The 22,409-nt window shown below is 46.1% G+C and overlaps 1 protein-coding gene across 15 annotated transcripts in view; it reads left to right on the top strand.

Annotated features, from left to right (window-relative positions):
* Positions 1-22,409, top strand: part of EP400 (E1A binding protein p400) — a 106,226-nt gene that overhangs the window by 28,731 nt on the left and 55,086 nt on the right. For 9 of the 15 annotated variants that reach the window (XM_061384470.1, XM_061384463.1, XM_061384469.1 and 6 more), the window contains 13 exons: positions 4,388-4,478; positions 5,848-5,955; positions 6,461-6,846; positions 8,798-9,094; positions 9,576-9,761; positions 10,880-11,020; positions 12,119-12,197; positions 12,876-12,925; positions 13,334-13,391; positions 14,258-14,347; positions 18,883-18,990; positions 19,953-20,143; positions 20,391-20,568. In XM_061384470.1, coding sequence (XP_061240454.1) covers positions 4,388-4,478; positions 5,848-5,955; positions 6,461-6,846; positions 8,798-9,094; positions 9,576-9,761; positions 10,880-11,020; positions 12,119-12,197; positions 12,876-12,925; positions 13,334-13,391; positions 14,258-14,347; positions 18,883-18,990; positions 19,953-20,143; positions 20,391-20,568 — 1,963 coding nt within the window. The remainder of the gene's footprint in view (positions 1-4,387; positions 4,479-5,847; positions 5,956-6,460; positions 6,847-8,797; positions 9,095-9,575; positions 9,762-10,879; positions 11,021-12,118; positions 12,198-12,875; positions 12,926-13,333; positions 13,392-14,257; positions 14,348-18,882; positions 18,991-19,952; positions 20,144-20,390; positions 20,569-22,409) is intronic. The other 6 variants (XM_061384465.1, XM_061384464.1, XM_061384460.1 and 3 more) reach the window with 4 other exon arrangements.

Below are 22,409 nucleotides of genomic sequence, written 5' to 3'. Positions count from 1 at the left end.
CCAGAATCACTGTGGATGGTGACTGCAGCCATGAAATTAAGACACTTGCTTCTTGGAAGGAAAGCTATGAAAAACCTAGACAGTGTATTAAAAAATAGACACATCACTTTGCCAACAAAAGTTTATATAGTCAGAGCTGTGGTTTTTCCAGTAGTCAGGTGTGGATATGAAAGTTGGACCATAAAGAAGGTTGAACACCGAACAATTGCTGCTTTTGAATTGTGATGCTGGAGAAAATTCTTGAGAGTCCTTTGGATTACAAGGAGATCAAAGCAGTCAATCCTAAAGGATATCAACTCTGAATATTCATTGTAAAGCCTAATGCTGAAGCTGAAGCACCAATACTTTGGCCACTTGATGCAAGAGCTGACTCATTGGAAGAGACCCTGATGCTGGGAAAGATCGAAGGCAGAAGGAGAAGGGGACGGCAGGTGATGAGATGGTTAGAGAGTTTCACTGATTCAGTGGACATGAGTTTGAGCAAACTCTGGGAGGTAGTGAAGGACCGGAAAGCCTGGCCTGCTGCCGTCCATGGGGCCGCCAAGAGTCAGACACGAGTAGGCGACTAAACAACAAGGAAGCAAAACCAAACGCAGCATGGAGTGGAACGTGGCCTGTGGGTTTTGGCACCAGGAGGAAACGGTCACCCGTGGATCAGGTGGCCAGTACCTGGTGGGCCAGGGGATCCTTTCATAGTGCACCAGGTCTCCAGGGCATGAAGCCTCAGGATCAGTACATGGGTGTTATTACTTTGTAAACTTATAAGTCTTTCTACTTAGCGTTTTATTATGAAAAATTTCAAATAGAGAAAAACAGTGTTCAGTGAACATTCATATCCCACGATTTAAATTCTCTGGTAACTTTTGGGGAAGTCCCAGTTCAGAACTGTTTATGTTAATATATATTAATTTCTGTTTGCTTCTCAAAGATTTTGAGGTAGTATTTTTTCTTTTTGGCTTCACCATGCAGCTTGCAAGATCTTAGTTCCCTGACCAGTGAAAACCTGGCCCCATGACAGTGAAAGCGACGAGTCATAACCACTGTACTGCCAGGGAATTCCCCCAGATGGTTTTTATTACAGTTATTTAGATCTTAATGTTAAAGGAAATGAATAATAATTAGAGTTCTGTAACCTTATCTCAACTATTGATTTTTTTTCCATTTAGAAAAATTTTATTGAAAAATAGTTGATAAACTGATTTCAGTTATATACACATGTATATATAGATGTATATAGATATTTGTTTTTTTTTTTTTACATTTTCTTCCATTATAAATTATTACAAGACATTAAAAATACAGTTCCCTGTGCTGTACACTAGGTCCTGGTTGGTTATCTGTTTTATATAGAGTAGTGTGTATATTTTAATCCTAAATTTCTAATTATCCCCCAACGATTGATTTTTTTGTTTTTATATGTGTGTTCATGTTTTTATGTGTATAGTTAAAAGTTTATAGTTATAAAGTGGTAGCTTAACTTGATTTAAAGACATACTTGCAGAAAGAAGGCATGAGTGATTTGTTTGTGCTTTCCTCTCCTTTATCCTTACTGAAGAATAACCTTGGGGAGACTTCTTTTTAGAATCTTGAATTGAGAGACAAAGTCCTGTCTACTTACAAGTAGTTCTTTTCTTTTTCAGGCACTTAGGAAGGTCACATCTCATTGACCATGTCCTTTTCTTTCACCCAGCCCTATAGTCCCCATGGTGCCACTCAGCTTACATGTGTTGTTTAAATTGGATAGAAATTTACCCATTGGTAACCAGCTGGTTGTTAATACAGCAGTTGGTCTTAATTTCTTCCTCCAGAGTAACATAAGTCTGCTTTTCTTTTCTGACAGCTACATCCCCAGTTCCTTCAACTGTTCTTTTTTATTCTCCCCCATAAGTATTTTTTTTAATTTTTAAAAAGAGTTCTAATATATGATTGTTATTTAAAATCAAATTGGTATTTTAAAGACAGCAGTGTCTTTCCCATTAAAATAGTCATGAAGACGTATAAGAGGAAATTAAAAATCATTCTGAAAACCAAGAAACAGTGGCTATCAGGAATTAGGCCAAGACAAGTGTCTTTGATGACGTAGTCTTTTATGTTTAATGAAGTGTAATTTGTCAGCTTCTTCATATGAATGTCCAGTCTTGTAGCTCATTTGGTTGTAAAGACTTCTCATTGGGTTTATGTTGCTTTGGAGTCTTCAGGAACTGACAGGGTTGTGTGCGTCTGAGTCCCCCTCTGGGCTCTCTGCTCAGTTTTTACCTGTCATCCATCCTTCAGCAGCATTGTGCTGCTCTGGTGTCCACACCCTGTGGTGAGTCCTGAAGTCCAGTCCTTTTCTAGTTCTTCTCTCAAGAATCTGTTTACAGTTCACTGACCTCTGCATCCCCACTCTACTGTTCAGCCTATCGAATGAATTTTTTAAATTTCAGACACTTTTTCAGTTCTAAAATCTCTGTTTGGTTCTCTTTTTATTTTTTTGCTGAAATTAATTTATTTACAGTGTTTCTGGTGTAAAATGATATATATATTCTTTTTCAGATTGGTTCTATTTTTTAATAATTATTTTTTTTTCTGTGAAGATAGCCTCTCATCCTTCGTAAAAACATACTTTTATGTCCTTGGACATACTTATTAAAAGTTGCTATGAAATCCCTGCTGCTAATTCCAGCACGTGAATTGTCTAGGGGTTGGTGTCCATCGATTTGTTTTCTGAGTATGACTCATGTTTTGTCTCTTTGTGTTTTGAAGTAATTTTGAATTGGATCATGGGTGTTGTGAATAATAGGTTGCAGAGACTCTGAGTTCTGTTAATATAATATTCTTCTGAAGAGTATTGATGGTTTTGCTTTCACATTTAGTTAACGTGATTGAACTGAGACAGTGAACCCTGTCTCCTGAGATCTCAGTGTAGTTATGCTGGCCTGTGCTTGGAGCCTTGGCACGAGTGTGGTTTAGGAGGCAGCCAGAGATCAGGCTCCAGCTGCCCCTTGTGGTGATTCCCCCTCACTCACTTCTGCTGTGGTCTCCTGTTCTCCAGCCTAGTGGTCTTCAAGCCAGTGAGGCCCTCTGTCTCTGGGTCTGAGGCCTGCCTTGTGCCAAATGCCATAAGCCCAGAAACCTCTGCTATTGATAGTTCCAGTTCCTCCGTGCAAGTATCGAGTTCCATCCTGTATCTGCACACCTTTTCACATTTTTTATATTTCTTTTAGAGTTAATGTGTTTGGCCCAATGGGAAGTTCTTGGCCATTACTAAACACAGAACCCTGTACCAGTTTCTTTTATTGAAAACAAAACAAAACAAAACACCCTCTTTTTGCTTATAGAAGTAATACATTTTCATTGTAAAACATTTGGAAAATTTAGAAAAAGTGCACACACACAAATTATAAATTGATTATAATCTTATCCCCAAAGATAACCACTGTTCACATATTGTCTGTTTTTTTATATCATTCTTTTCTCTCCTTCTCCCTCCCTTCCTGCCCCCATCTTTGTTACATGTAAACAGGGGTGGGGTGGAGTGCTTGCTTTGCCTTTTCATTACTGAGTCCCTGTACCATGTGAGGCAACGCCTGCTGCATGGCTGGTCCTGGTGGTGTAGTACCCATTCCTAGATGTCAAGGATCAACAACCGCTCTCACAGGCAGGCGCTTTGTTCAGACATCTATAACTTGCATTTAAAATGCCTTGATAAGTAGAGTAGATATAGTTTAATTATTTAAAAATAATTAGCAACTGTTAACCTCATTTTTAGCATTCAGTATCTCTGCAAGATGGTACAGAGATGTCAAAGGTGTAGGGTGCCCAGTTTCTGTCTTTGATGGTAGCTTTTCATTAGAACATTTTAAATAACCTGTATATATTTCACACAGCTATATATCAAGTAGGGTGCTAATTGCAGTACCATTTTGAAGTTAGATTGTTATTAATTGGAGTTTTAGTGCCATTTTCCAGTAGGAAGACAGTTTCAACCTTTCTTCTTATCATTCAGCTTTGTGATTTTGGCGGGCTATGTGACGACAGGTAGTGTAATAATTAGGGAGGCTAAGCTGTAGTCCTAGACAAAACTAAGATTTCCTGCATTAGAGTCTGCTGTCACTCTGTGTACAAAGCCAGTTCGTTTCTGAAAGACTCTAGAGTCACATTGATCTGAAATTCCATTTAAAACCAGAATGCAAGTCCTTTTTTATTCTCCAGAGGTAAGTTAGAACTTAAATTATTTTTTTTACAATATGTTGGGTAGATAACATTTCTCAAAAATGAATGGAGTCAGTGTTTGGGGTGATTATGACAGTTTTAGTTTACATTCATTCTTGTGATGCACTTAATTTATGAAAATCTCAGTTTTTTTTGTTTTTTGTTTTTGTTTTTGTTTTTGTTTTATCCCCAGCAGCAAGCCCTTGCAGGGACCCTGGTGGCAGCAGCTGGAAGTGCGATTGAAACGGATCCCTTTAAGAGACAGCAGGCGGGACCCCCGGCAGGTATGTCATGGAGCACAGGCTCAGGGGCCTACAGAGCCAGTTGGCTTCTTAGTTTGGGAGTTCCAGTGTAGTGGCCACCTGTTTCTGAAGCGTGGCCCTTAAAAGAATTTAGTTCTGGTTTGTTTCTACTTCGAAAGTTAATTTTTCTTTGGGTAGTAATCAACAAAATATTCTTGTGCATGTTTATGTGTACTGAAGTTAGAAGTTTATTAGTTGAATAGGTATATTCCAGTTTCATTTTCTATGTGCATTTATAGGCTCATGTCCTCAAGTGTAAAGCCATCTGCCTTTTCAAATTGTCATTTATTTTTTCAAACTGGATTTTTTCTCCAACTTAGAAACTTAATACACATTTTGTGTAAAAGATTCAAACAATTCAGCAGGGTATAGTTTGAGCTCACCTCTGGTTTGGTATTCCTTCTCCATTCCCTAGCCACACAGCTGGCTGCATGTGTTCATTTTCCCAGATAAGCATTGCTTCAGGTGTGTCATTCTGAAAAAATTAAAATGCAATCCTATATGCACTGTTACGCCTTTAATATTAAATGACTAGGTTACGTTTCCCAGTCATGGACCTCATTCTTTTTGATGGCTGCAAAGCATTGCACCCGGTGCATGGATGTTTCCTTTATTCATTAAAGAATAATGTTAGCATTCATTTGTTAGTGTTACCTTTTTTCTGTTATAATAAAAATAGGATTAAACCTTTAGTTTCACATTTTTTCCTACATGTCTGTGCATGTTTATAAAAGCAGCTCTCCAAGAATGAGACCGCTGATCAGAGTGTGTGCATAGTGAAGGGTTAGTGGTGCTAGGTTGCCCTCCAAAAGGATAGGGCCAGTTTTTGCCCCATTAGCAGTTTCTGGTTCTCTCAAATTTTGGCCATGTTATTAAGTATGACCAATCTTTTAATCTTTGTCAATCTTGCGGGTGAAAAATGAAATGTTTGTTTTGAAGTGGATTTCTTTCATTTCGGTAAGGTTGTAGTATCTCTTCACATTTTTAACCATTTGTGAATGTGTCCCTCTGCTAGCTGTTTGTGTTCTTTGCCCATTTCGTCTGTCTGGTTGTTGAGCCTTTTCATATTAATTTGTAAGAGCTTTCTGAATGTTGCCCATCGTGTATGTTGCAGATATTGTCTCTTAGGTTGACGCTTATCCTTTGCCTTTTTATGATGCTATTCTTTATATTTACAAGTTTTTAACAGAAAGAAAGTGTATTTATCAACCTTTTATGGCTTCTGCATTTTGGTTCATGCATAGAAAGGCCTCTCTGTTCAAAGATGATAAAAACACTTAGACATGTTTTTTCTACTACTTTTGTGGTTATTTTTTACATCAAACTGCACCTTTTCTGAAAATTATTCTAGAGCAGTCTAAGAGACCTCGACTTGAAGTGGGTCACCAAGGGGTAGTTTTCCAGCACCCAGGGGTGAATACAGGAGTTCCTCTCCAGCAGTTAATGCCGACAGTTCAAGGTAAGACCCAGCACCAGAACCAGCTCTCTAGTTCAGAAAAAGGGAGTGCAGAGAGGGCTTAGGGAAGCAGCACCAGGCTGGACGTGTGCAGTCCAGGTAGCATATCCCGGTGGTTTCTGCCGCTGGGATGTTCCTCTGAGTCCCACTTAACACAGCATGAAGAAACCACTGGAGACTAGCTCTTGTCACCTTAGCGGAGCCGCACACCCCACTGTCCTCAGCTTCTCTCTGGTTTTCCCTCCTGTGTATTTTCTGACTTGCTGCTGTGGTAGGGACCCTGCGGTTAGTCTGTGCCTGCTCTGCTTGGTGCTAACTCGCAAAGGCCGAGTGCCTTTCTTTCTTGTTTGTGTGCTCATTTATCACATTAGACCTAATACACACAGGTTTCCCGCCAGTTAAATTTCCCCTCTGAGTGTGTGGTGCTGTCAGCGCAGGGTCTGTGACAATGCTGGGAGGTGGAATCGAGCCCCAGAGTCAGGGCTGCTGGGTCTTCCCTTTCTTGCAGGGGGAATGCCTCCTGCCCCGCAGGCCACCCAGCTCGCCGGCCAGAAGCAGAGCCAGCAGCAGTACGACCCCTCTACTGGGCCCCCGGTGCAGAACGCCGCCAGCCTGCACACGCCTCCGCCGCAGCTGCCCAGCAGGCTGCCCCAGGCTGGCCTCCCCGCCGCACCACTGCCCCCCGCGCTGCAGTTCCCCCCACAGCCGCAGATGGCGGAGCCCCAGACCCAGCTCCCAGTCCCCGTGAAGACGCAGCCGCCCAACGCTCCGGCCCCCGTGCCCCCACCCGGCCCACTCCCCACAGCTCCCCCGCAGCCCACGCCACCCACCCTCCACATCCCGATGCCCGGGAAGGCGCAGATGCAGGCCCCTCCACTCCCGGCCCAACCACAGGTACTGCGGGCCCTTGCTGTTCCCCAGGTTAGAGGGGGAAGAAAAGACAGGTGGTTTGTTGGATGGGACGGTGCGTGGCCAGATAACTCACCCTCTCCTAGCAGCTCACTCTCCACTGTGTAGCAGTTAATTCACTAGTTGCAACATAATTTTGTTTGGTTCTGCAGTCCTAGTCATTGTTATTAAAATGTCAGAAAATGACTCAATTCTTCCTGCTGCTCTCTCTACCGAGAGGTGAGTACAGGGCTCCATGACCCTTGTCCCACCTGATATGCTGGGTCACAGTATGTCACTGCAGCTCCTGACCGTTCACCAGGCTCTGTCCCCAGGTGCCTCCCCTTGGACGCTGGTTCCATAAGTGGTGGGCACGGCATAGATTTCCAGGCTTGATACATGTTTCCTTCACTAATTTGCTTCACCCAGATGCCTTTGTGAAATGTGTACAGTGAACCGTGTGGGGTCCCTGACGAGCAGTGAGGCCAAAAAGCGTGGGCCTGGGGCCCCAGAAGGGGCAGGAGGGAGTGTTTTCAGAGGCTTATCTTAGCTGCGTGTAGTCAGCTGCACAGGAAAACCACCCCGCCCCCAACTGGTTAATGAGGAGACTTCCCCGCTGGACTTGGAGCTCGAGTTCTGGTGATTGGAGACGCTTGCTCTCCCACAGGGTGGTGGTGCCTCCCATTGCCTGCAGGTGCGGGGCACGGCACGGCACGGCGTCACCTGCTTTCCTCCACCTGGCAACTGCTGTGGTAGAGTCTTTATTATTGTCCTCATTAGCCATGAGAAGATTGAGGACAGAGAGGCTGGATTACATGGCCAGGGTGGCCAGCCAGCGCTGCAGGGGCTGTGACTGGCTCCCGGCATTGACTACGGAGCCTTCTGTGTGCCTTGAGAAGGAACCCCCTTCTCCCACCAGGGTGGCTGAGCCTCTCCCCAGGCAGGCTGGAGGTTTGCGTGGAGATGAGTCTTTCTGTTTTAGACACGGTTGTTGAGCCCGGTACCAACTTCATGCAGCACTGATGTCTTTCTTGGGTTTGTTTCCTGCCCTGCTTGACCACATGTGCTGTGGGATGTGATTTTAGAGGAGTTCTTACAGAAGCCATTGAGTTCCGTTCCTTCCAGGTTGGGAGGGACCTACAGACTTCTTCTGTGAAGGGCCGCAGAGAGGAAGCATAATGGTATTCCAGGCTTTGTGGGCCGTGTGGTTTCTCTTGGGCCACTCAGCTCTGCCCTGGAAGGTGAGAGCAGCCCCAGGGCCCACAGATGTGTGGCCGCAGCCAGTAGAACTTTCCGAGTCTGTGGCTGGTGGAGGACATTTCCGTAGATGTGCAGAGAGAAGCTGCAGGTTGTGAGAGGCCCATCCTTGGCTGTGGTGCCCTCTCCACACTGCAGGTTATAAACGTGCTGTGTTTGCACCTCTCTGTCCCCAGCCCTCTTAGTGGGGCAGTAACTTGCCTTCCCTGCTCTCTGCACCCCCGCTTGCTCCCGACAGAGTTCCTGTGTGAATTTAACTTCAGTCCAGGGAGGGAGGTGAGTTCTCAGCTTTACAAGCTTGACTCTCAAGCCAGGACTGAGGAGGGCCCCTAACCTTACAGCTTGCCTACCATAAGAATTTGTATTTGCCCTTCAGAATTTGATATTTTTCAATTAAGGAGAACTATATACAATTAAAAATTCTAAAAAATTATTTGAAAAAAAGCAGTAAAAGCTGGAAAAAGGTAAAAAACCTTAGATAAGACATTATGTGAAAGCACAGTTTACAGTGAGCCCTTAATGTGGTTTTGTGGACAAACAGGACTTCTTTTCTGTGGACATGGCTTAGTTTGCCTGTTATCGTGGTCTGCGGATGGGCTTTGTGATTGGTTTCGTGGCGGGGGAGAGGGTGCATTGGTGTGTGCCTCTCTGCTGGCCTGTGGGTTCCGGGTGCAGTACTGAGCCCTGTTTCCCCTGCTAGACAGTGGCACCGACCAGACCGCCCGTGGACCCCACCCAGTCCTGCCTGCGGCCCCCGCCCTCCACCTCCACTACCTCGACTGTTGCCCCCGCCAGTGGCTCAGGCCTGGGACCTTCACCTGCACGCGCCTCCCCGGTGAATAGACCCTCCTTGGCAACCAACAAGTCACTGTCTCCAGTCACCGCCCGCGCCCCGGGGGCAGCCGTGTCGGCACCCCCAAAACCACAGAGCCCAGCTCAGAATGCTGCCCCGCCCCAGGACAGTTCTCAGGATAAGCTGGCAGAACAAATAGCCTTGGTAAGTGCCTGGGAAGATTGTAGTGTGGAGCCCAGCTGGTAGAATGCATTTGATTTTACTTTCTAAGGGGGCAGTAGTTTAAAACGAAGCCCCTGATGGTCAGGATGACTGACGGAGGTATGTGATCAGGAGAAACCAAGATAACAACTGCATGGTGGGCCCTGTCCTGCTGCAGGTAGTCTGGTGTGGAGAAGGTCTTTTCTGTGCCGGTGTCAACAGTTTGGGTGTGGGGAGTGGGCAAGAGGTGGGGTGCTGACTGAGCGCTCAGAGCCAGCTGGAGCCTGCCCAGGCCAGTGCAGGTTGCAGGCTGCACTTAGTTGGTGCTTACTGTTTGTTGGGTGACTAAGCAGTTACGTGTAAGTGCTCTGCTGTGAGTGTTGGTCTGGGCACTCGGCCCCATGTGTGTGGGATGGGGCAGGATTGTAGATTCAGTGTGAATTAGTGGTACGCACCTCAACTGTGTGCTGGATGCTCCTTGCAGGAAAACCAGATCCATCAGCGCATAGCGGATTTAAGGAAGGAAGGCCTGTGGTCCCTCCGACGGCTGCCCAAACTTCAGGAGGCCCCACGGCCCAAATCGCACTGGGACTACCTGCTAGAGGAGATGCAGTGGATGGCCACGGACTTCGCCCAGGAGAGGAGGTGGAAGGTGGCCGCTGCTAAGAAGGTAGGTTTGGGACACAGGCAGTCACAGTTCTCAGGCAGCCTTGGGAGGTGTTACGGACGGAACGTGCTGTACATGGCAGGTCTCCCAGCCCCAGTCTCTAAAGGGTTTCTTGACTCATGATGTGGATGAAGAATATCCTGTTGTTTAGAGAGTACCTGCTCTGCCATTCCTTTCTGAGGATTGTCCTCAGGGCTCCAGCATGGACTGCTGGAAACAGACCCGGCTCCTCTGCTGCAGTTCTGTCCTGGCATCTAGTTTCTTTTCTGGCCAGTTTCACCTGACAGTTGGCATGAGGGTGCCTTCAGCTCCCCAGATCCAGGCTTGAGAGTAGGAGGGTGAAGAGGCCAGCTGGCTGGAGGGCAGCTCAGGCACTCATGCCTGGCCTTAGGGCTGCTGGCAGGCTCCCTGCTCCGTGCTGCCTAGTCTGTCCATCCAGCTTCTCTCCATTTCTGCCTCAGACTTCATTTCCCTCTCTCTGTTCCTAAAGCAGGCACGCAGCCTGGGGGAGAACCTTTGGGAGGTGTTACTGCTGATGCTCGCAATGTAGAAGGTGGCAAGTTTCTAGGGCTCTTAGGTCCTAGAGCACAGAGCAGTTGTCCTTGTGTGCCTGTGTGTAGCTCCAGGCCAGGTGCTTCTCCCTCCACTGCTGTGTGTCTCTTCCTCTGGATTAGATTCATATTTCGTATACTTTCAGGACTGAGATTGGTCTTGTGTGCCAGACTGTCCACATCCCTCCTCTAAATTCTTACCCCTGCTTTCCCCACATAGTTTTGGTAGAGAGAATCTGAGTCCATGAGGATAACAGCAGGGTGTGAATCTAAAGGGTCTTAAATCAGGTTCTTTGGTATTTCAGAAAATAACAGTATCATACTCCATTTTAGAGAAAAATATGTGTCCTTGGTAAAAATAACACTTGTAGGACAGTTAAGCAGCACATTGGCAGTCATTTTTGCTGGAGTAAGCTTTTCTCCTCTGCTGTGCGTGCAGGTGAGGATGCGTCTCTCTGTGAATTACATGCAGTTATGCGCTGAGAAGATTTTAAGAAAATTTAGCACATCTTTTTTTCTGATGGCATGACACAGGGCACAACATACAGTTGTTGAACTTCTGTTTACTAGCTTGTCAGAACTGTAGCTCGTCATCATGAAGAGAAGAAGCTTCGGGAGGAAAGGGGGAAGAAAGAAGAACAGAACCGATTGAGGCGAATAGCTGCATCAACTGCTAGAGAAATAGAGTACTTTTGGTCAAATATTGAACAGGTAAATTCTGAAATTTTGATGGGGTCTTGGAATCATAGACTGTGTCAGAGTTGACAAGGCAGGCTTCTGAACCATGCCTGACTCTGTGCTGGAGAAATCCCACGGGTAGAGCCCCAAGTGTCATTTAGAAAGGCGAGGTCCCTGCACTGCTGTGGCACCTCTGGACTGTTGGCTTATTAAGATACCTGGTTCTCCCTCTCTGTTTCTGTTTGTGCATCAAAATCCCCATTGGCCACGATCTGCACGTTGTGTGATGTCTGTGAGCCTCCGTGAGGGGCCCTTCAGACAGACCTCTGTTGCAGGTCACTAAAGGGCTTCCCAGGCAGCATAATGGTAAAGACTCCCCCTGCCAATGCAGGAGATGCAAGAGACATGGGTTTGACCTGTGGTCGGGAAGATCTGGAGTAGGAAATGGCAACCCACTCCAGTATTCTTACCTGGAAATTTCAATGGCCAGAGGAGCCTGGCGGGCTACAGTCCAGGGGTTGCAAAGAGTCAGACCTGACTGAGCAACTGAGCACACACATGCAGGTCACTAAAGACTGGTTCATACTTCCAGAATGGCTCCTCTGTCTGTCTTTCTGTAACAGTTCTCATCTTACCCTCTGACAGAATTTGGGCAGGATGCAGCTGATACATTGTAATTAAAGAGTACCAAATTGAACATTTCTCTCTGAACAGCATGGGGGTGAGGCCACCAACTCCGCATGCAATTGAAAGTCTGCGTACAACTCATCATCTGCCCTCTGTGTCCGCGGGTCCATGGCTACTCGTTCAGCCAGCCGCCGAGTGTGCGGTTGTCACGTTCAGCCAGCCCCCGAGTGTGCGGTTGTCACGTTCAGCCAGCCGCCGAGTGTGCGGTTGTCACGTTCAGCCAGCCGCCGAGTGTGCGGTTGTGTAGGCTTTACCCCTGGAAAACATCTGTGTGCACCAGTGACCTGCACAGCTCAAACCCATGTTGTTCAAGCATCAGCTGTAATCTGAAGTGAGGTTGGACAGCTGGGCTTTTGGTCTACAAATTTTAATGTTTTCATATATGAAACTTTTATAATTTACATCCTTAATAGCACGCTTATTTATTTAACTGTTTGCGTTTAGGTCGTGGAAATAAAACTACAAGTAGAATTAGAAGAAAAAAGGAAAAAGGCTTTAAATTTACAGAAAGTTTCCCGGAAAGGTATGATTACTTTTTAAAAAGTCTTCCCTTTTGTGGATTGTGTCTGCTTGGACTCTGCTCATCACCTCCCTGTGACATCGTGGCCCCCTGTGGAGCCTGCCCAGGGAGATCTTCCTTCAGCAGCCTGGTCCTGGCATTTCAGTTCTTTTGAGATTTGCTAGTGTGAGTCCATGCCCACGGGGAGGTCAGCTTCGGCAGGCTCTCAGAACTGAGGACAGTGAGGTGAACTCCCTTGGCTTTGACCCCTGGGGCCCCCATCTCTAGCTGTCTCACTGCTCTCATGTTGCTTCACAGTAGCTGCCTGGTCACTGGCCACCCAGGGGGTAGCTTTCACTGGGGGAGGGGATAGTTTCTCTCTTTTATTGATGAGGAAACTGAGGTAAAGAGGTGGTCCCTGCTGAAAGGCATGGATCTCTAAGATCATACAAATCATGAAATAGAAACTTTGCCAGATGGGAGACTGGGTTTCTGCAGAAGCATCGGTGCTGAAAGCTGAGAGCGTGTGTGGAGGTGGGGCTGGCACTGTGCCGCCCTGTGTTCCTGGAGGGGAGGCGGGCCTCGCCCTTGCTGCCCTCTCCTCTCGTGGAGGGGGCGCAGCAGAGGTGCCCTTGGTTGTGTGAGGAACGTCACCTCCTTCACAGCCCTAGTGAAAACGAATCATGTTACCTGTCTCTTTAGGAAAAGAGTTGAGACCTAAGGGACTTGATGTACTACCGGAAAACTTTCTGGTAAGTTTGGGACTGTCATGTCACTGCGTGAGAGGATGGAAGTGGTGTGAGTGAAATACAGTGCCTGACAAAGTAGAGTTACTTGTGTCTGGAGAAACTCGTAGACATGAGTAATGTTCTCTTGCGTTATGAAATCAGTCTCCCCTGGGCATAAAGCAAGTTCCTCATAGCTTTAGGCTCATCTGGGTGTTACTTTGGTGGTTTGGGGAGACACGCTGAACACAGCAGGTGTGGCTTTAGTCTCCCTCCTCCTCTGCCTCCTCCGCACCTTTCCCGTGTCTGATGTGGACACGCCTGTCATGGCCTCTCCCACCTCTTCTAAGTGCATGTTGAATAGACATCTCTGCTTTGGTTTCTCATTCTGTGTTTTCAGATTGCACGCTTAACGATTTTTGTTCTGCATTTCAGGATTCGGGAATATCTGGAAGAAAAAGAAAAGCGAGTACGTCTTTAACTGATGATGAAGGTCTGTCCCCCTCCTGGTGCTCTTGGCTGTCGGGAGGGCTCTCTGACAGCGCAGCTAGAGAGCTCGCTCAGTGCCACCAGGGTGTCGAGTATGGCCCTGCCTGGAAGAGTCAGTGGTTCAGTGGCTTGTGCTCTTGGGGGCCAGATGCCTTGGTGGATGGTGGGGATTTTGCAGTGAAGAAGTGAAGAGCTGGATTGTGAAGGAGAGAGTGTGTTGGATGGTGTGTGTGTGTGTGTGTGTGTGTGTGTGTGTGTGCGTGCACGTGCGTGCATGACCACAGATGCATGCTTTTTGTTTGTAGGGAGGAGAGGTGGTTAGTGTTGAGGAGTTAGCGGGAAGAAAGGCCTGCTGTCGTGAGGGCTCAGTTCAGATGGAGCAGTGGCCCGAGGGTGGGTGGAGTTCCGCTTGGGTGCTGGTGGCCTTTTCTCTGCCAGGATTCCGGGGCAGGGGTGCAGGACAGGAGCTGAGCTCCAGGAATTTTCAGCTGGAGCCTCCAAAATGGCGATGGTGAATTTGCAGTGACGCCATGTAAAGCGCTCATGGATTTTTCTGTAGTGGGCTCTGCAGGTGGACAAGAAGTTCCACGTCGCTTCCTATTTTGGCCTGAATAAGGTCTGTCATGTGATGAAAAACCAGGCTTTATTTCACACCCTGAAAAGGAAGAGAAAGTATAAAGCATGGTCCCTGGTTTTTTGCTCACTTAATATATACTGTCATTTCCAGATTCAACCTTAGAAATTAGGACTTAGTTTTAACTTCTGTAATAGCTGTGTGAAACAGTTCTGGAGCCTTGTAGTGTTTCATGAATAGCTGAAGAGAAGCTGACGTGGAGTCTCTCTCTCTGACATTTGGTGATGACATTTCAGTGGAAGATGAGGAGGAGACGATTGAAGAGGAAGAAGCAAATGAAGGGGTCGTGGATCACCAAACAGAGCTGTCTAATCTAGCCAAAGAAGGTAGGCCTGAGCAGCTTACTGAAAGTGCTCTATTGAGCATTTAAGCCATTATAAACGTTTAAGAGTAAGGTGTAAAAGCCCAAATATATTGCGTTCATTGTAGCCAACCACACTGCCCAGGGTTGGATAGAGTATGGGGTAACCTTTCCCAGGGGTGACTGCCAGCCTGAAACTTGCCTTTATCATTTCTTTGGCTCCATTTTACCCCTTCTAGGCACGTAAATCCTAAACTACCTACAGCTTTGCTTGTATGTTGAAACTTTGTATAAACAGAACCACTCTGGAGGCTCATCCGCTTGCTTTTCTCCAGTTCTGTTGCCGATTTTTGTCCCCTGTGGTCCTGTGTTGCTATAAGTTCATTAATTCTCACTGCTGAAGTGTTGGGTGTGTGCCTGTGTCGCGGGTTGTAGGTTGTACTGTTGGTGGGGTGTTGGTGGTTCCCCTGCATTTGTCCTGATAGACGGTGCTGTGTGCATCATTCGAGTGTTTCCTGTGTGCACGTGCGGGAGCGTCTGCTTGGGGTAGCAGGGTCGGCTTGTGAGGTATGCACACATGAGGTGGTGCCCCGTCAGAGTTAGAGCGGTTGTCTCAGGCCCCACGTCTCAGGAGCACCTGTTCTTGTCATCCTGTGGTGGCGGGGAGCATTACCCACGAAGTGCAGTGTCTTCTTACCGCTATCTTTACCAGCTTGGTTTTGCATTTTCTTTCCTGTACTCACGGTGGGTGTTCTTCACCAGTTCTGGGCACATTTCCTTGTCAGTGATGTTTGTCGTAGTGACCTTTTTCCAGTTGGTTTGGGGTGGGTCTTCATTCTCTTTGTGATGCCTTTTGAGAAATCAGTGTTCTTAATCTTAGTGCATTTGAGTTTGTCAGTGTTGATTAAAAAAACTTTTTTTAATCTCAAGATCAAAAGGATGTCTTTCCGTATTGTCTAAAATTTTTTTGCCCTCATACTGATGTCTTTTCATTCACCACAAGTTGATTTTGTCTCTAGTGTGAAATAAGAGTGCAGTGTTTCTCCCCGCCCCCGCCAATGGATTACAGATTGTCTCAGTGCCATCTGAAACAGCCATCCTTCCCCAGTGATGCCCGGTGTCAACTCAGATATTAGGTTTCCTGATATGCACAGCTTTTTTTGGGACCTTTATTGTTTTATCGGTCGGTTTATACCAATACTACACTCTGTTGATTGTTCTTGCTTTATAGTAATTCTTTTTTTATATAATACTATTTTTTAAAATTACTTTTTTATTATTTTTATTTGCGCTGCATCTTCATCACCGCACAGACTTCTCTCAAGTTGCAGCGAGCAAGGGCTGCCCTTTGTGGTGTGCAGGCTTCTCACTGCAATGGCCACTCTTGTTGCGGAGCAGGGGCTCTAGCGCTCAGGTTCAGTAGTTGTGGCCCAGGGGCTTAGTTGCTCTGCAGCGTCTGGAATCTTCCTGGCCCATGCCCCCTGCCTTGGCAGGCAGATTTTTATTCACTGTGCCACCAGGGAAGCCCTATAATAATTCTTGAGGTCTAGCTAGGTCAGGCTTTTTGCCTCATTCTTCTTTGAGGAGAGCCTTGACTATTTGGGGCTTATTTCAGAATCAACTTATCAAGTTTCAGAGAACCAATTAGGGATTTTGGTGTAAATGTAGTTGAGTTAGTGGGTGTTTGGTGAGAACCATGTCTCTATGAAGAGCTTTTTAAAACTGTGATCAAAATAGTCTCTCCATTTACATAGATCTCTTTAAATAGCTTCCACTAATGTTTTCTGGTTGTATATTTTTGTTAGATTTAGTTCTAGGTGCAATATATTTTTTAAAGCTGTAAAAAATGGTGTATTTTTAAGGTTACATTTTAATTTTTTTGCTGGTGTAAAGAAATGAAGTTGATTTTTATTTGTTGATCTTAAATCCAGCAACACTGCTGAATTCTCATGTTGCTTGTATGTATACAACCTCTTCATCCCCAGAGAATAACGTTCTTTCTTTATAATCTTGATCCTTTTATTACCATTCTTGCAAAAAAGTGTAGCAACAAAAGTGTTGATGGTGGACACCTTTGGCTTGTCTTTGTTGTTTTTGGCTGTACTGGACAACTTGTGGGATCTTGGTTTCCTGACTGGAGGTTGAACCCTGGCCCTCAGCAATGAAAGCGTGGAGTCCTGACCACTGGGCCACCAGGGAATTCCCTGGCCTTTGACTTGTTCTTGACTTGAGAGGGGCATTTTCACCTGGAAAGACAGTAACTTGTGGTGGTTGGTCATGACTGGTTCAAATTCAGTGTTCTGTTTCACCTCTTAGTCTTTGAGCTTCACCTTATCTTATGTTCTTGTAGGCCTTTCTCATTCTTTCTCATTCTCGTGTGCATCCCTGACTTGGTAGAGTCTGTGTTAACTTGGAGTTTTAGCTCTTCCACCACTTCCTGTAGTGCAGGAATTGGGAGCAGCGCAGCTGGGTGCTTCTGGCTTGGGTCCTGCGGGGATGCAGCCATCAGCAGGCCCAGTTTCCGGTCTGTGCCCTGCCCCTCCGGCCACCCACAACTAGCTGGCTGGCTGTTGGCAGGTGAGCCCCAGTCCCCTCACATTGGGACTTCTCTGGGGGTTTGTTCTAGCGTCCCCAGAACAGGGTGGAATGGAGGCTGGTCTCCCCAGAGGAGGTGGTCCATGAGCGTCTGTATCTCCTACAGTGGAGCCTTATAAGCTACTCACTGTCATTTCAAGCCATCTGGTGGTCACCCTGGTTAGCCGTGACCACTGGGGGAAGCTGACCAGCCTGTGAGTGCCATGAATGGTGTCACTGGGGGCGTGTCTTCATCCATCCACAGGGTGCCTCTTCCTGGTTGAGTCTCCTCTCACGCCCTTCACAAAACTTTCAGCACTTTCTTTATGTAGACGTGAATTTTTTAAAACTTTAATTCTAAGTATTTAAAATACTTTCTATCTAAAGAAGTATAGAAATACTTTCTGAGTAGGATTTTTTTCTTCCATTATGTCTTCAGGCTAGTTTTTATGTGTGAAAACTGTTGATTCCATGAATTAAGTTTGTTCCAAGACACCTTACTAAATTATCTAATTGATGAAGTAGTTTTTCAGTTGTTTCTCCTTTTTTGTTCCTACTTTGATAGCCATCATATGATGTATATGCACATTTCCTTGTATTTCGTTACGAAAACATTCAGACAAACCAGAGAAGTAAAGAACCTTATTATGAACACCCATGTACCTACCACCTCTCTTCCATGATTTCTTCTGCTTGGCTTTATCACATATCTACCTGTCAGCCCCATGTGATGAATAGTTTAAATTGTGAGCAAATCTGTCACTAGAATATTAAGTCTTAAACAGATAGTGCCTTTCCTACTGCTCTTTTGGGGTGCTTCTCTGTGGCATTTCTTATTTTGACTACCAATTTTATTGACATACAATAAATATTCAGAAAAGCTTCTGTGTCACAGATACCTAGCTCACAGTGTTCTTTGCCTTGTTTTATCGTAACACCATGTGGAACTGTGTTTGAACATGAACCTGAAGTCCTGGTTTCCAGTTACTTCCCCAGACAGACCCATGGAATTGGGAAATAATGACATTAGAGGGCACGACATTTAAAGCCCTTCAGCTTTTCATACTGGTTACCAGAGAAATAAGCCTGTTTATACCACCACCTGCAGTGTTGAGAGTATTTGACTCCGTATATTGGTCCAGCATTACAGTTTTTAAGATGGTTGCTGGTGTGATGGAGGACCAATCTGGAGAGGCTCAGTTAAATACTTCATGAGCCCTTTATTTTTTGTATGTGACAGCTCCATATCCCTTGCCCACTGTGGCCGGGGCTTTAGTTTGCTGCGTTATTTGATCAATTAGGGTGAGCTCTTTATACAAAAAGGCTAATAATCTTTAATCATCCTTTTTGAACATTTTTTACTCGTGACTTTTATTTGATGTTTTGTATTTTTATGTGTCATCTCCACCAATTATTTCCATTAGTAATATTTTAATGTTTTCATTTATTAATCTATAAGTTTTATGTACATTTATTAGGTTGTATTTGGGTTATTTTAGGAGTATTCTTTTATGAACAAAAGTTGAGTTTCTCATTTCAAAGACTCTTACCTTACTTTATAAAGAAAATGCCTTATACTTTGTATCAGTAATGGGCAATCATTATTAGCTTTTTTAAAATAAATGTGCTTTTAGAAAATACACACTTTTCCTAAGGAATTATTTTAAAGCCAGGGAAAGGAGTATACAGTTGAGCCTTGAACAACAGGTATGAATTGCGTGGATCCACTTACACGTGGATTTTTTTTTTCCAGTAGTAAATAGTAAAGACTACAATGCTCCGCGATCCATGGTTGGTCAGGTGTGAAGAAACCTCTTACAAGGAGGGCTGGAAGTTATACTCATATTTTCCTCTGCAGAGTTAGCACCCCAACCCCTGAGGTGTTCAAGGTCAACTGTGTGTGAAAGGGCCCTTCTCCCAAAGGGCCTTTCTTCCCAGCTGACATTGTTTGTGTAAAATAATCTTTCTTGCTGCAATCCTTTCCAGCTGAATTACCGTTGATCGATTTGATGAAGTTGTATGAAGGTGCCTTTCTGCCAAATTTCCAGTGGCCCCAACCTAAGCCTGACAGTGAGGAGACAAGTGAAGAAGAAGGTCTGTCTTGACATATTTGAAGAATTCAGCTTTGAAAACAAAAGCCAAAATACCAAACAGAAGAAGGACACTTAAAATAGAGTTTAAGAATTACCTTTACTTCAGTCTGATGAAAGAAAAAGTTGAAATATATTTAATATAAAGTTTACATTGATAGTGTTATTAAATTCTGTGCTTTTTATTTTTATTGGTCAACTTGGGATAGTTATCAGAACGTTTGATCAAGTTGTGAACAGTGTAGAAACAGTCTTCTCTAGATTGTATGTCACCTAGATGTTATCATGTTTATCCAGGCTGCACTATGCTTGTTTAATTTAGCACACCCATTTTAAGGGCTTTACCTGACTTTTATTGACTGTTCCAAGCAGGTTCACAGACTATGCCCCATAGAGTCTACTTCTTGTTTTCACCCCACCTGTTCTGGTTGGTAGACTTGGCTGCCTGTGGCGGGTGGTGGACGAGGGAGGAGCCAAGAAGAGTTCTGTGGGGATATAAGGCCTTCTGGACCCCTCGCTGCAGCTGGACTTAAGGAGGGGCTGCTGGCCCCCTTGCCCAGACTTAGATGCTTCTGATCCTTCCTTTCTTGATGGCAGAGGGGCAGTTACTGAACCCTTAGAGGCCGTGAGTCTGTGAGTGGTACTAGCTCTAACACTGTGCAGACATTTTCCAGCTTCACCCAGTGGCCTTCCGGAGTGCTCCTCCAGACTCTGTAAGAGTTTGTACCTGTTTATCTGGAGAGCATTGTTAGCTGTATAAAAGTGGATTAAAAACAAACTTGCTGCTTCGTTCTCTGTATTTGAAGTATTTGGGTTCTGTCGACTCCTTTTTTCTCTTCTCTTTTTTCTTCTTTTCCTTCTCTTTTCATTCTTTTTTTTATTTCTTTTTCTTTTCATGCTAAGTGGGCTCATAATACTATCACAGCATCTCTGATCCCACAAATCCCATTTTCCTGTTGATCACAGACATGGAAGACTGCCCAGGGGACCGGGAGAGCCGGAAGGATGTGGTTCTCATCGACTCGCTCTTCATCATGGACCAGTTTAAAGCTGCAGAGAGAGTGATTGTCGGGAAACCTCATACCAGGGACATCGCGGAAGTGACCGCTGTGGCTGAAGCCATCCTGCCCAAGGGCAGCGCTCGGATCAGCACCGCGGTGAGGCTGCGCCCTTTGTGAGGGATGGTATCCCTGTGAGGGGAAGGTTCCTCCTTCTAAACCAGCTCTTCATCCCAGCGGCAGAAGTTGTCGGGAAAAACAATCACTGATCTTTCCTTTTCTGTTATCTGTGAATCACCTTTATGGCCTTCCAGTAGGCTTATCCTGTGACTGCTCTGACTTCACTTTGGAGAAAGAATTGTAATGGTTCTCCTGAGATGTGTGTGTTGGCCCGTCTGCCCCACAGGTGAAGTTGAACGCCCCGGCCCTGCTGTATGGCGCCCTCAGGGATTACCAGAAGATCGGCCTGGACTGGCTGGCCAAGCTCTACCGCAAGAATCTCAATGGCATATTGGCAGATGAAGCTGGGCTTGGGAAAACAGTGCAGATCATTGCCTTTTTTGCTCACCTAGCCTGTAACGAAGGTAAGAGCCTATCATTGTTTAAATAGTTTGTATTTGCTGAGACTGAAGCGTGAGTGGTACATCTAGCTTGAGGGTTGTGGGGGAGGCCTTTTTTCTCAGTTCCTTTTTTCTGCTCTACACTCTGATCCAGGACTTGAGGGAACAGGGCTTAGAAGCACTCATCTCTGGAGCCAACAAAACTCTCGTTCACAATAGATACTACATCGAGTAACTCACAAGTTCTCTAAGTCTAATGTAACATAGGATCCAGCCGGCTGTGGCTGAGGCTTTGTGACTTCCAGGGTTCTGCCGCCCACTCGTGTGGATGGCAGAGCGGGCAGCAGGGCCTCTGTGCTACTTCTCATTGCTGTGAATCCTTTCGCCTGGGCGCTCCCTGCAGTCTGCCCCTGGGCTGGTTGGGGAGTGGCCCTCCTGCTAAGATCACTAGTGCTGCCTTCCTGTCTCTCTGCTGGATCCTGTCACCCACAGGGCTTCTTTCCCAGGAGGGTTCCATGGGAGTAGCCTGGAGCCCTGTGAGGGTTCAGCATCTGCACAGCAGCAGAGGGTCGGGGTGTCTGCTGCCCCCACAGGAGGCTTTGCCCTTTACCCTAAATGTCCACTTCCTCAGCCCTTGGCTCTTTGAACTCACACGGAAGTTCAGCTTGGCACTGTTCACCACAGGGCTACAAATGAGTCTGTGCCCATGTCTCTAACCAGGACGGGGGCTTGTGAGTTTCCTCTCCCAAAGGAAGGGTCTGCTGGCACCTGGGGTGGAGTGATGGAGGGCAGCAGAAGCTCATACGTGTTCCAGCACTTAGTCAACTCCCAGGGACCCTTCTGTGTGTCAGCGCTTTAGAGGCAGGGCGGGACTGCTTGAGCTGGAAGAGTTGATATCCTGAGTTGCTGGATAGAGGTTCCTTCAGCCCAGGAGTAGTTTCTTCCTCTGTGGCCCCTCTGGATTCTGACACAGTTACCTTAGCGTCCTTGGTGAATAATTCTGCCTTGCCCTTAGTTTTGAAAGCTTACATTTAATACAAGTGAATCAACTTTGGGACCTTTTTTTCTTGTGTTAATAGGTTTGCTTTTGACCCAGTACCACAAAGTGTTCAGTGTAGTACTTTAAAATTGGTTTTAATTATCTCAACATAGAAAAGCTACCATGTTTCCTCTCTTGTTTGGTTGAAAAAAATGTTTCTTATTATATTTATAATAGCGTGAAATTGGAAGCAACATACACTTCCAAAAATAGGGGATTTTATTTCATTATTTGAATAAACAAGTGACTCAGTTATTCATTCTGTAGGTGCTTACCTAATGCCTGCCCCATTCCAGGTACTGTCGTAGTCACAGGGGTGCACAGTGAATGCGGATGCGGCATATTGGCGTTGTGTACGTGTGCCTCGCAAGGCCTTTGCGCAGAGGCCTGAGAATGCCGTGGCCACCTGAGCGCGGGGTTTGGGGAGGTGGGGTGGTGGGTGCAGAGGCTGAAAGAGTTGCTGGTGTGTCCACGGGGCAGTATTGAGGCTGGTGTGGTGGCTGGAGGGTACAGAGCCAGGAAGGCCCGTCTGCTGGCTGGGTGGGGGCCTTGGTCTTCCTCCTTACAGGTTTGTGTTACTGCTAGTGTTGGAGGAGTCACTCAGGCACCTTGGTGCTGGAAGCAGACTGAAGGTCCAGCTACTGGGAAGCTTGACAAGTTGGAGCAGAGGCAGGTGCTTGGCAGGTCTTCGCGGGCTCTGAAGGGTGGGTGGGTGAACCTCTGCTGCCTGCCCCACTTCTGCACGGGACAGACCGAGGATGGCTCACCTTGGACGTGGCTCCCCTGTCTGCCCTCACCCCAGGGGGCCCAGTGTCCTTGGGCGCAT

The sequence above is a fragment of the Bos javanicus genome, chromosome 17 (assembly GCF_032452875.1).
Source record: "Bos javanicus breed banteng chromosome 17, ARS-OSU_banteng_1.0, whole genome shotgun sequence".
NCBI lineage: Eukaryota > Metazoa > Chordata > Mammalia > Artiodactyla > Bovidae > Bos > Bos javanicus.
This window is presented reverse-complemented; position numbering and strand designations above follow the sequence as displayed.